Source organism: Apium graveolens, chromosome 7 (assembly GCF_009905375.1).
Source record: "Apium graveolens cultivar Ventura chromosome 7, ASM990537v1, whole genome shotgun sequence".
NCBI classification, from domain to species: domain Eukaryota; kingdom Viridiplantae; phylum Streptophyta; class Magnoliopsida; order Apiales; family Apiaceae; genus Apium; species Apium graveolens.
The window spans coordinates 7,118,214-7,130,708 of record NC_133653.1 but is presented as its reverse complement, the minus strand read 5'-3'; the positions used below and the strand labels follow the sequence as shown (position 1 = coordinate 7,130,708).

The window sequence follows — 12,495 nt, the reverse complement described above, 5'->3', positions numbered from 1 at the left end:
GAAAACGAACAAGTAACGAATTCAGAAAACAAATATTTGTGGACTGTAGAATCAGAATCAGCTCCTGATTATGATAGTATTTTGATATTTAAGACATCGAAATCACAGTATATGGTAATGGAATGTAAAGACAAAAGGTAGATATCGAAAAGATATTTCGAGAATGGTATTGCTCATAATATTTGAACAAATATTCAATTTACTATGAATTTTAGAAGTTACTGCATATCACCTTGAATCATACAATCAGATTACACAAAATGCAGATTTTGACATACTTATAAGCAGATTTTGGAAAAACGTAAAAAAGAAATATTGTATATAATCAAAAAACCTTTACAACGGGTATAAGCTCAATAAATTCTGATGGATAATGAATCAGATACAAAATATACAAGAATCAGGCACATAATAAGCACATGAAGATCATCCTATTGCAAAAATAGTGTATTTACCTAATGGACAAACTAAAATAATAAAAGTTTCGTAGAATCCTTCTTCTTCTTGGATTTCCAACACCTATTTACATTATCGTGCTGATAACGTGTTGCAGAATAAATATATGTTATACTATATAGAGAGCATATAGAAAAGAGAGAATAATAATTTCACACTATGAGTGTGTTTGGTATTGCTGTTGCTGACCGCAACACCAACTTTTCGCTGAAAAACAGTTAAAAAACTGTTTGGTAAAATTTAAAAGTTACTTTTCGTAAAAAAAAATTTAGCATAAAAGCTGTTGTTAGAGAAAGTAAGTCCCCATACTTTTAGAAAAAGCTATTTTTCAACTTTTGCGGGAAGCAGATGCTGATTTCACCATCAAACATTACCAAAAACATTATTATTTTTAATTTTTTGCATCAAAACATATACATATCAAAAAAAATTATCAAACAGTCATCTGATTTTTACAACAACACTTTTTTCAGCAGCTTTCGGACAGCACAACAATTTTTAATAGCAATTCCAAACAGAACATATATTCTTGTATATCTTACAAACTCAAATATGAGGTCATTTATATATCTTACAAACTCAAATATGAGGTCATTTATAGGCTTACAAGATATGAGATACATGAACTTGTAGAGTTATGAGATACATGAACTTGTAGAGTTAAGAGTCATGAATCTCAAAAGGCCAAAAGTCTAAGTTATGAAAAATCAAAGGTTGTTGTTTAGAATATTATAGGGTTATCCACTAATATACATAACAGTGAGAGGCATATCTGGATTTCAAAAAATTGTCCTCAATTTAACACTAAAAAAAATTAAACAAACGAAAAACAACAAATCCTTTGGCTGTTGAGATGGGAGATATAGGAAAGGCATGTCCAAATATTGTGATTAAAATTAAATTATGTTATTGTGATTTTTTTTTGTTAAAAGTAATGGATGGATTCACAAGTTTTTTTTTTTACAAAATGTGATAAAACTAATGGATTCACAAGTTGAAAGTGATAAAATTTATAATTAGAAAATGAAATTAGAAGCCCATTTTTTAAATTCTAAAACTCCCCAAAAAAATAATTTTTTGTTTTTTATTGGACGTAGGCATGTTAATATGAATCCTACTAATGCTCGTCAATTTTGGGATTTTTTTGGAAAGATGAGACTTCCTTTGGATATCTAATTTGTAAATGTCAAAATTACAAATTACCCGTTTGAATTTCATAATTCATACGAACAGCTCTTGATGTACTAGTATCTTTCCGACTCCCTTCACGGGATGTTGAGATTCAATGTTGTCAAATATAAGGTGGATGAGTGTGCATGTGGTTCCTATCATATTTTGTCGAGGTTCGAATTTTGTCAAAAACAAGGTGGAAGTTCGAATCTTGTCAAAAATAAGGTGGACGTGTGCGTATGTTTAACTACCAAAAAAAAGGAAAGTTTCTAGTTCCTAGCAGATTTCGTCGATGGATGTTACAGAAAAATAAAAAAAAGTGAGAACCGTCTGAGTTTAATATTTAAAAAGTTTATCAAGGCAATGTAAATTAGTTTCAGTCCCTCCCAATTTTATTCATCACAGCAAACTGAGGGCTTATGTTCTGGACTTGTTCAATCAAATGCAATGAACAGACATGGCATACTTGATGCCAAGGTAAGATTACCAGTGAAAGACATGTTTGAATGCATTTTAGATGCATTCTGCTGGTTTAGATGTCTTCTGTGATCGCCTTTCTTCAAAGTTAACAGACTCCTCTCACCTCGTATCGGTGACAAATTGCCAAAGATGACTTAATCGAAACAGGCCTCGCCTCGGACCAGAGCTCTAAGTTAACTGTACCGGTTCCCCAGTGTATGAGACACTTGTGAACCTGGCTGACATTGAATTTGTTCACTAAAGCCACACTGAGGCATTTATCCACGAGCATCCATTCGCCTGAAATATTTGTAAATCGTAAGACAATTAGTGTACAGTTAAAAAACCGTGCATGCAAATTAGTAGTTAGTAAGACAACTTGTTGAAACAAGAACAGTATGGACTATGGAGCTCAGTTCTTGAAAGTTTTCTGACGATATGTACCATTAGGCCGAAGGTCTCCTTCATAACTCTGCTCACTGGAAGTTGGCCTACAATCATGCCTAGAACCATCGATGGAAATAAACGAGACATATGATTCTGTAGGATGTAGAAGGCTAAACGTAGGGTGCACCCGCAAGCAAACAACCCTATGGATATGTAAAGTTAGCTCAAGTAAGAAGTTAAAATATCATACAGGATATAAAACATAATAACAAACCTTGAAAATCCTCCAGAACCAGCACCAATACTGTGAGCTATAATTCTTGAATGAATCTGGACAACTTTTGGTTCATCTTTAGGTAACGATATTATCCTTTCAAGAACCAGTCCTCCACCAACATCACCTTCTAATGAAAGAGACTCCACTTCTCCAGCCTCTTCAAGATTACGACTGAGAAAGAAAGTACATTCAGAAAAAAAATAGGCAAAAATCTTAAAGATACGCTGTCTTAATTAAGTTAATTTTATGTCCCTGACTAAGCTTCAGTACTTGGAGGTCATGTGATGTGGAGAAGGCATAGAGAGTAAAAGTGGCAATAAGTAGATAAGATTCTTTTTTTGTAGATCATGCCATAGAAACATCAGCCAAGATGTGTGTGCAAGTGTGTCTCGCAATGTTACATAAATAAGAAGCAAACATTTGTTGTATTTACAAAAAGAAGTAGATATTATGTTTTGCTAGCAGTCGAGGAGTAAGTTTCACTCACTCAGTAACAGTATACTCCTCCGAACATCCAGCAGATCTGTACTCCATTCCACTATACTCTTCGTACCCATCAATATCGACCCGACTGTGAAGCCATTGAGTTCCTGCCACAGGAAATATCATCTTATGACCCTTAAATTAAGATTTCAGAGAATTGAGCTCATATATTTCTTAAAAGTTAGAATCCATTTTGCATTTACTTAGTGTCAAATAATTTCGTATTCTAACATTAAGATGGAAGGTAAAATCTATATTTTTCACTTTATAGTTCTGGATTGAACAATAAAGGCAATACACTTCTTAAAATTTTGAACGTTGCTGGAAAATATTTGCATTTCTAATCAGAGGCAGGAAAAAGGAGTGAGAGGACTTGGTAAGTGGCAGCAGGAAATGTTGAACACAGAATATCTGGAAGTTAAAAAAATCGAAGGCAAAACGCATAAATAAATAACAATATATGGTTATCAATAATATATAGTCATGTAAATGTAAAGCCTGATAACTAACTAAGCATTACCAGAAGGAATATGCTCCATTGAAATAATTCGCCCTCCTACCCAAGGAACTACTTTAAGGATCCAGTCATCACTTTTCAATTCCGCAGGAGTCCTCAAAAGCTCTATTTCCTTTCCTTCAGATACGTCTTCCAAGTCTGGAATTTGCCTAGCAGTTTCTGCAATCAAATTTATATGCAACAGGAAATAACCAGACTAACCACAAGCCAATATCACAAGTTGCAAAAGTAGAGCCTGATTCATCAATGATCGAAAGAATTCTATGTTTAAGTGTAAGAGGCTTTGACTGTGTATTCTGAAATTAGCTTCTATTGACAACTGAATTTACCAACTTGCTACTTATTATAAGTCTCACTGCTGTTTTTCATGAATACTCTCATTACAACAGGAATGACTTTGACGTTTTTTAGTTAATTGTTCAAGTTACTTATATCCCAAATTCTACTACCGAAAACATAAACACATTTCAACATGAAACAAACAAGACATTGCACTGAAAAGTTGAAGAAGAAGAAGAAGGTTAGAGGTGTGACCAAAAAGGGAGATCATGCTGATAGATAAAACTGGTAAATTGCATAAATAAATATTTAACCGACAACGTTTTGCAGAGGAGTGATAATCATCACTTCAGAGATCAACATGTGAAGTGAAGGAGATGATGAAATATGCAAATATAAGTCAGAAGAAACTGATATTCAGTAGTTTCAGGGAAAATAGATCTCCGGTCATAGCTGTCATTTTAAAAATTCTTTGTTCCTCTTTGTTTGCCATTTACTGTATACTTTTTCATACTATTCCAGCCATGCATTCATTTTTCGCTCACTTTTTCTTTAAATTTTGTATTGACAATATTATATATTCAATTATTAAGAGTCAATTTTAACTACACAGATTTTATAGCATAATTCTAAATTTCACGTGAACAAGGAGTATTAGTGTATTACCAATTCGACTTTTGAACTTTTTATCGCTTGCAGATACTAAATCAGACAATTCACTTTCTGAAGGCATAGTGATTTGGATAACATCTCCATCAACTCCAGATGCATCAAGCTGTTAAAAGAACCTCAAAAATTCAAACCGAAAAAGTCTATGAAGCAGTTATCTATATCAAGTTCCATAGCATTGCACTACATTGGCAAGAAGCATACCATAGCACCTTTTCCAAGCAATAAGTGTACATGTAAACGGCGTTTTGGCCTCTTCCAAAATCCTTCAGTGTTGGAAACTCCCACAGTAACAACTGAAGACCGAAGCTCAGCAACATATGTTGTCAAAAGATACTCTCCTTTGATGTATTCATATCCATCACAATCATCTTCGTATAGAACACCTTTAGCCTTTCCTACAAACCCAAAAATTAAATCAATAATCGACTAAGTGCAGTTCTATATTAAAAAAAAGCCATTTTCTTTAAGCCAAAAATTAATTTTAATCCAATTATTTTGTAATTAAATCTGGAATACTATTTTGGCAAGTTCACTAAGACTATTTTGCCTCAAACAGTATATATTGCAGCATTTGAAGCCAAATAAATTGACAATAATTATCAAAAATTTTATTTCACATGATCCTATAGCTAAATTATGCTCAGTATAGTATAATGCCTGTTTATAAACCTACATCTTAACTTTTTCACTGTATCTGATAGGCAAAAGTCAAAAGCAAAAGAAGTACCGTTTTCATCTAAAGCAATGAGTATTGATAGATCATCGCTAGGATTAGCTTCGCCAACATGTTGACAAGGATGACTAAAGGGAATGATTGATCCACCTTGCAGATACAGAGCTGGTAAGTCCTGATATAAGCATAAAAATGAAAGATTAGGAATTTGTCAATGTTGCTACAAAAAAGACCCAATATGTTTTCAGTGTTTGATGTAGTACCGGATGTGAATCGTCGAAGTCAAATCTCAACCAAATGCCTTTAGGCAATGTGTGCTGCAACTGATGTATTCCATGATCATGCATTGTGCTGCTACCACAAAAATAAAGTTATTTACGCTAAGATTATTTTTTTATTTTAAATTTTTTCCAATAGTTTAATCCATAACACTCATTAAGTTTCAATTTAGATCAGACAGAAACTTGTAATTTATTACTGAGGGTAAAAATATATGTTGCGAAAAGGCCAATTACCTAAAAGTTCCACAGACATAACTACATAACCATAATTTCTTATGCTGAAACTGCAGTAACATGAAAGATCTCAAATATCCCCATTCAACAATTTTTTTGACAAAAAATTAAATGAACATTTACTTTAGGAGTTCTTATATACTATCACTCCTATTGGAGATTTTTGATAGTCATTCAATTCAATTGCAACATTTTTTCTCTGCTGGAAATATAAGGCAACGGCGGAAGGGGTTGATAGGGAAGTTAGAACATGCATGATACTCTTAAATCATTTATTTCGCATAAAAAACGAAGAGAACCTGAACCTTGCATAAATGAGAAGGGATCCCAACATGAACGAATTCTCATGTGTTCTTAACTTGGGATCTTTTGAATCTGCAGTTAGTAAAATACATGTACAAAATTGTATAAGAACAACATATAGATGGATTGGTGTATCCATGTAAACCAATTCAATAGCAAAAAAAGCTCACCAATGAAGAATGTTGGAACTGCAACTGGAATTCCCTTAGTATGTGCCAAATAAAAGAGGGTGTATATGTGTGGTAGAAGACGGTAGCGCCTTCTCAATGCTAATCGACATACTTCTTCACACTGTAACAACATTGGAAGTCAGGCTTGGCACTTAGCACCATCATTCATGATACAGATGTTGATGCAAATTAAAAGATTATAAAACGTGTATATAAAGCTAACAATGTTCCTTGTTGAAATATGTTCGAGTGTCGAGTGTCCGACACGGGTACTCCAAGATAAAATGAAGAGTCCGGGTAACATAGCTTTAACTATTACGTGCATGGAAATATTGCTCCCCAACAGAAGTTGAGAGCACAAGTCATTTTTTGAACTTGCATAAAGAACAAGTCATTGCTTCCCCATCTTCATATTGAGCATTGCTCAAAAACAATACAGGAGAGGGGAGTACAGAAACAAAGTATAAAAAATAGGATCAGTCCGGTTTGTAAAACTCTTGTAGGTAAAGATGATATAACTACTTCAGAACATAAGCTGGTTCTACCACCTCAGAAAAGCTTGATTGGTGATTTGTCGAAATATCACAAAGAATGCTTATTATTTAGGAATTATCATTGATTTATCAAATGCTAGTAATGCAGTTGGTAGACAAAAACAATGCCCTTATACATGCTGTCACATACATATAACCACATAACAAGTTGGAAGTGGTTGTAGCTATCTTTGTAATAACAATGCCAACCTCTTCCCCGAAAGACCAAGGTTCATGGTCAGAGGTGCCCTTCTCAGAATGCCCGCGGCAAAATGGAAACATGGCACCAACACCCATCCATCTTCCAAAGAGTTTTGGTGTTGCATTTTTAATAAATCCGCCAATATCTGACCCTGCTAGTGGCTGACCACTAATCCCCTGTACACAAAATTAATTATTACAAAGTAATTTGAAAGGCAAAAGCTTATTGCAGAAGTAGTGAATTCAATTCCAGTTAAACAAGAGAAACTCTCCCGCATAATTATAAGATTCGAATTAGAAATTGCAGTATTACTTTCAGAAGCACCTCGTAGTGGTCAACGATGATCAGGAATGATCAACAGCAGTTTATGTTTACAGTTAAATTCTCAAGTCAAGGTTAAACCCTTTTGATGCATCAGTTGATAACCAAATAAAGAGGTATGCAGAGTGCATTTATTCTTACTATCACCCCATTACGAAATAGAGAAGCATTTGAAAATATAGTTTATAGCATACAAGTTAAACTAGATCCATTTATGTTGGTTATTACTCCCTCTAGCAGCTCATTGGAACCACTAAACATGTGTAGAAATATATGAAATTCATAGAACATGTTGTGTGAGTCAAATGGCTTTTGTGAGAAATTTTATAGAAAACGGAGCTTTTGAAGGAAAGATACAAAATAATTTATCAGACAAACAAGCAAAAAAAACTAAGCTGATTACCAAATTGAGAACCATGGATATGCTCATATGTAGATGATCCCATGTTGATAGATTATCGCCAGTCCATGTTGCTGCATATCGCTGACTACCAATAAATCCAGCTCTAGTGAGTACAAATGGACGCTTACTCTCATTAGCTACTTTCATGCCTTCATATGTTGATCTCGCCATCAACATTCCATATACCTAAATAAACAACCGAAACTGAGTAAAAGCTACATAGAGAGAAATGCAGGACCAACAAATTTTACATTGTGATAATGCGCGTGATTCTGGCATCCTCCAAGTTCAGCATCTCCTCTGTGAATATTACTCTCAGGCATGGTTTTGGTAACTGTCTGAAAAAGAACAAATGAGATGGAGATTAAGCAGTGATACGGAATAATGGAATGTCAAAAACTAGCTTGACTTCACCTTAAAGACAGCGGGCTCATTCATATCATTCCATATACCATCCACACCATGTTCAGTAAAATCTTTAACTAGACTTGACCACCACAAACGAGCTCTTGATTGTGTAAAGTCAGGGAAAACACAAGGCCCCGGCCATACATCCCCTAAAAGAGACATGTAAAACTTAGCAAACACAAGGCCCCGGCCAGTTTACAGGTACAACGTGAATTCATATAGAAACTTACCCACGAAAGGCCTTCCATCAGCTGTTTGGGTCCAGATGTCCTTTTCAGAACCACTGTCATGAACAAAATAACCCTGTTCTTGTTTGATTCCTGGGTCAAGCATCCAGATTGCTTTAAAACCAGTATCATGAAGATCTTTCACTAAAGATTGTGGATCTGAGAAATGTTCCTGAGAGTAAATGAACAATTAGCTGTTTTGTTGAATAGCCGGGCTAATTGCAGTTCTAGTCTTTAATAAAATATCAAGAACTAATTGCCTCTGTCATTTTTCCTATATTGTGTGAAAGTTTATATGCATAGCATATGAGGTAATCATGGAAGCATACCTTGTCAAAAGTGAAACAACGAAAGCCATCCATGTAGTCAATATCCATCCATATGACATCACAAGGTATACCTCTTTCTCGGAATGTTTTGGAAATCTGCACAAATGGGTAAGAAAATTGAAATACATGCTACGTACTCGAATAAAATTGATTATCAATAACAAAATATCTAGACACATTTCATAATGCCCAGATAAACAAGTTTAGCCCAATAGTATATGATTTGTATCTTGCCAAAACTGAAAAGCATCTGGGATAAGTCAGTACAACATAAATGACTAACCTCACGAACTCGTTTATCAGAGTCATAACTATAACGACACTGATGATAGCCCAATGACCACTTTGGGGGCATAAATACAGTGCCTAGTACGAAAATGAATAGACAATTTTAATTAAATATAAACACCATCCTCTTGTCTGTATGTTACACAAAAAACCATATTCATTGTAACAAAAAATACACTAAAAGAGAACTCCACTTCATGTAAATGAAAAGGTTCATTTGGAGCATAACAACATTTCAGAGAAATAACAGAAAGCGTCATGCACCATAACTGAGCATACATTACTATGACCTGAAACACAACTAGATTTAGTATTGCAACGATTACATTGAATCAGGATTATTGCACTAGCATAATGCATATATTAGAACAATTTTGCATGTGATATTACAAAACTAAGTAGACAGAAAAAATATATATGGTCATTGTATATAGACCTACATTGTCTGAACATACCTGTGATATCAGTGATAGTCACTAATGTACCAAATAAAAAGCATATAATTACTCATCCACATTTTCTGCAGAAGATAAATCGGATCTCTGTACGTAGAGTGAATAATTTACAGATATGGTGTCGCGCATATTCACATTGAAAACATAAGCAGTTTCACACCCTTCTAGCATCCAAAAGTTGTATATAACATTAAGAGACTAGCTTAATATTACCAGATATGGTGGCCGTAATTTTATTTTTTTTCTAGTTTGATGGCTTCATGTTAATTTTGGCACTTTGGTAATCTTCACTAATCTGGCGTTCAAGCACATTCACATAAAAAACTTAAGCAGTTATACACTCGTTTAGCATGTTAGCCACCCTCCAAATATAGTAGATCATAATCAATCTATGTGGTGGTTTAGGAACTTACCAGTTACGCGAGAAAATAATGCTACCACATCAACTGGTGACGGAAAAGGGCCAAAAGTAATGACTGGAAATGACGATGGAGCACAAAATACTATAGTTGATTCTTTCCGTAAATCAATCTGTTCAAAAAAGTTGGGTAAACTAACAAGTCAGTAGGCGTTGTGTGTATAGAAAATATATAAGAAGCCACTCATGCATACTGTGAAAAACTATACGAAACATATCATGATAACCTCACAACGTCTTGTTGTATCAGCAAGAACTCCGAATGCTTCTCCATCTGGAAGAACAGCTAGAACCCAAGGATGTGACTGGTATAAAGATGTCGTTTCAGCACCATAACACCAGGCATCTGTATTCCAAGTAAAAACCTAATCGACGAGAGTTATTAAATCCTTGAAGAAGTTAAGCAATCTTGTGAAACCAATTAAGAGATGTAGTACCCTTTTCCCTGTACGTTCAAGCTGTCCGCTAACTTCTCCTGTCCCATAGAATGTGGTACCTACAGGAAGCTTAAATAACACGATAATAAATCAGCAAAGTGCATAAAAAACCGACACATATATCACATAGTAATTTTGAGAGATTTTACAAAATATGCCAAATAACTAACCTCGCTTGTAACAGTTTGTTGTTCAAGTACACACTCGAAAGTAGGGGTGAATGATGGTTTCCCTGTAGTATTCAACAGCGGTGTGTCCCTGTCCGTTTGATTAGCAAAAGAGAAACTCGGAAATGCTGCATTCCTATCATCAGCAGAGCAATCAAACCGGAAAACTCCCTCTTCCAGAATAGGTTCGAAAACCATATTTCCTGACTGAATACCTGAACCTGCTGCTGTAGCTTCAACTCCAACCATTTTACACAGCAAAGCTTTCCCGGGCCAGCCTTTAATCAAATCCCTTTTCTTCGATGCACTTCTTCCAATAAATCACGAGTTTTTTTGAAAATCCAAAACTCATCCTCGACATATTCTGTTTTTATGAATTCAGACACAAATACCTGTTTAATTCAGTTAATCCAAAATGTAAAAACACAATATTCTTCAAATTAAGTAAAGAATCGACAGTTCTTTTTTAATAAAATGTACATTTAATCATTTATTAAACAATCAAGTCAAGAATTCGAAACATTAGCTAACTCATGAGGAGCAACAGCACCACTTAAAAACAGATGAGCAAGATCCTGCACCTCTGGAAACAATGTCAGTAGCTCGACAGATACTTCAGTAGAACATTGTCAGTGCCATATCAGCTATCGTGTTATATGATAATGAAATAACGTGTAGCCAACGGATCACGAAACCAATCACTAATAATATCAAATACACAATAAACAAATGATCACATAAGTTGCCTGCAATTATTTAAACAATCAAGTTAAGAATTCGAAACATTAGCTAACTCATGTGGAGCAAGAGCACCACTTACAAACAGATGAGCAAGATCCTGCACCTCTGGCAACAATGTCAGTAGCACGATTCGACAGATACTTTAATAGAACATTGTCAGTGCCATATCAGCTATCCTGTTATAGCGAATGGATCACGAAACCAATCAATAATAATATCAAATACACAATAAACAAATGATCACATAAGTTGCCTGCAAGTATTTAACAAGCACGAAACAAAGTTCGGTGATATTGATGCATTTGTGATGTCTTGTTGAATGAGACAGTTTTCTAATATACTACTAATACATGTGTTTCATGCTTCCATTTGTTTATTTCAAAAGAGCAGCAGAAACAAAAGAGCAGTTGTAGTAATTGTTTGTTTTCGATTTTGTCTATATATTTAGAATTATTTTTATATCATTTCATAGTCATTTTAGCTATTCATTTGCTTCAGTACCTGCTATCATTCTGCCATTTTACACAAAATATTTAAAAAATTCACAGGTCTTACTATTGAGACCTGTTATAGAAATCAACCGATTTTTCAAAAATCGCCGATAAATCGGTCAAATCCGATAAATCACCGATTTTTTAAAAATCATCCAATAAATCGTAAATCTGTACCTCAATCGAATAATTCCGATTTCCGAAATCTGTAACACTGCGTATTGAGTGTGCCAATACTAAACAATAAACGACCGATGAGAGGGGACTGAAGCTTGAAGTTCTACTATGGCTGATAGCAAGTAAGATAATGAAGGTAATTGCACATGCATGTTCAATTTGGAAGATCGGAATCTAATTGAGTCGACTGATCAGATACGGTGGCAGACTTTAAGGACCAGGATCACCGATCGCGATAAACGTGTTAAGTAGGAAGGTGCAGGAAGTTGGCAATGAAGGTCATCAGTAGGAATGTGCAGGGGGGTTGGGAACGTTGTATGTGCTACATTCCTCTAAATGTAACTTTGATCCTGATGTGATTTCATTTTTTTGCGAGACTGAAGTAAATAGGACTCCAGTATATAAATCAAGCATATGATTTTCACTACTGGTGCAGGGGCAAGAGCAATTTTCTGCTGGGTGTTGGCAACGAAGATTGGATTGAACAACTTCCGAGTGGAGTCTGATTGTGTCCAAGACTCCAAGTAATCACTGCAA

At 34.8% G+C, this 12,495-nt stretch overlaps 1 protein-coding gene across 3 annotated transcripts; it reads right to left on the bottom strand.

Moving 5' to 3' along the window:
* Positions 1-1,946: 1,946 nt before the first annotated feature.
* Positions 1,947-12,341, bottom strand: LOC141670691 (uncharacterized). Of its 3 annotated transcripts, none has more exons than XM_074476643.1 (24): positions 11,959-12,341; positions 11,370-11,466; positions 10,553-11,250; positions 10,383-10,451; positions 10,173-10,310; positions 9,941-10,058; positions 9,068-9,150; positions 8,785-8,880; positions 8,459-8,627; positions 8,235-8,377; positions 8,072-8,158; positions 7,821-8,006; positions 7,105-7,272; positions 6,362-6,482; positions 6,194-6,263; positions 5,637-5,724; positions 5,428-5,548; positions 4,902-5,095; positions 4,695-4,803; positions 3,753-3,908; positions 3,237-3,339; positions 2,747-2,920; positions 2,530-2,675; positions 1,947-2,385 (listed from the first exon to the last, which is right to left on the bottom strand). In XM_074476643.1, the coding sequence occupies exons 3-24, from the start codon at positions 10,796-10,798 to the stop codon at positions 2,192-2,194; spliced, it is 2,979 nt and encodes a 992-aa protein (XP_074332744.1). In that variant the 5' UTR covers positions 10,799-11,250; positions 11,370-11,466; positions 11,959-12,341; the 3' UTR covers positions 1,947-2,191. The 3 variants fall into 3 exon arrangements, with proteins under 3 accessions (XP_074332744.1, XP_074332746.1, XP_074332747.1); XM_074476645.1 differs by having other exon boundaries at positions 10,553-10,913; XM_074476646.1 differs by lacking the exon at positions 11,959-12,341 and having other exon boundaries at positions 10,553-10,913; positions 11,370-11,519.
* Between the last annotated feature and the right edge of the window lie 154 nt (positions 12,342-12,495).

Bases quoted from the DNA above. Each gene is read 5' to 3' on its own strand.
- LOC141670691 (XM_074476643.1), bottom strand. From the start codon at position 10,798: ATGGTTGGAGTTGAAGCTACAGCAGCAGGTTCAGGTATTCAGTCAGGA. The intron at 10,452-10,552 runs GTTAGTTATTTG...GTGTTATTTAAG, and splicing joins AACAAACTGTTACAAGCGAG to CTTCCTGTAGGTACCACATT. The intron at 10,311-10,382 runs GTACTACATCTC...CTCGTCGATTAG, and splicing joins TTGAACGTACAGGGAAAAGG to GTTTTTACTTGGAATACAGA.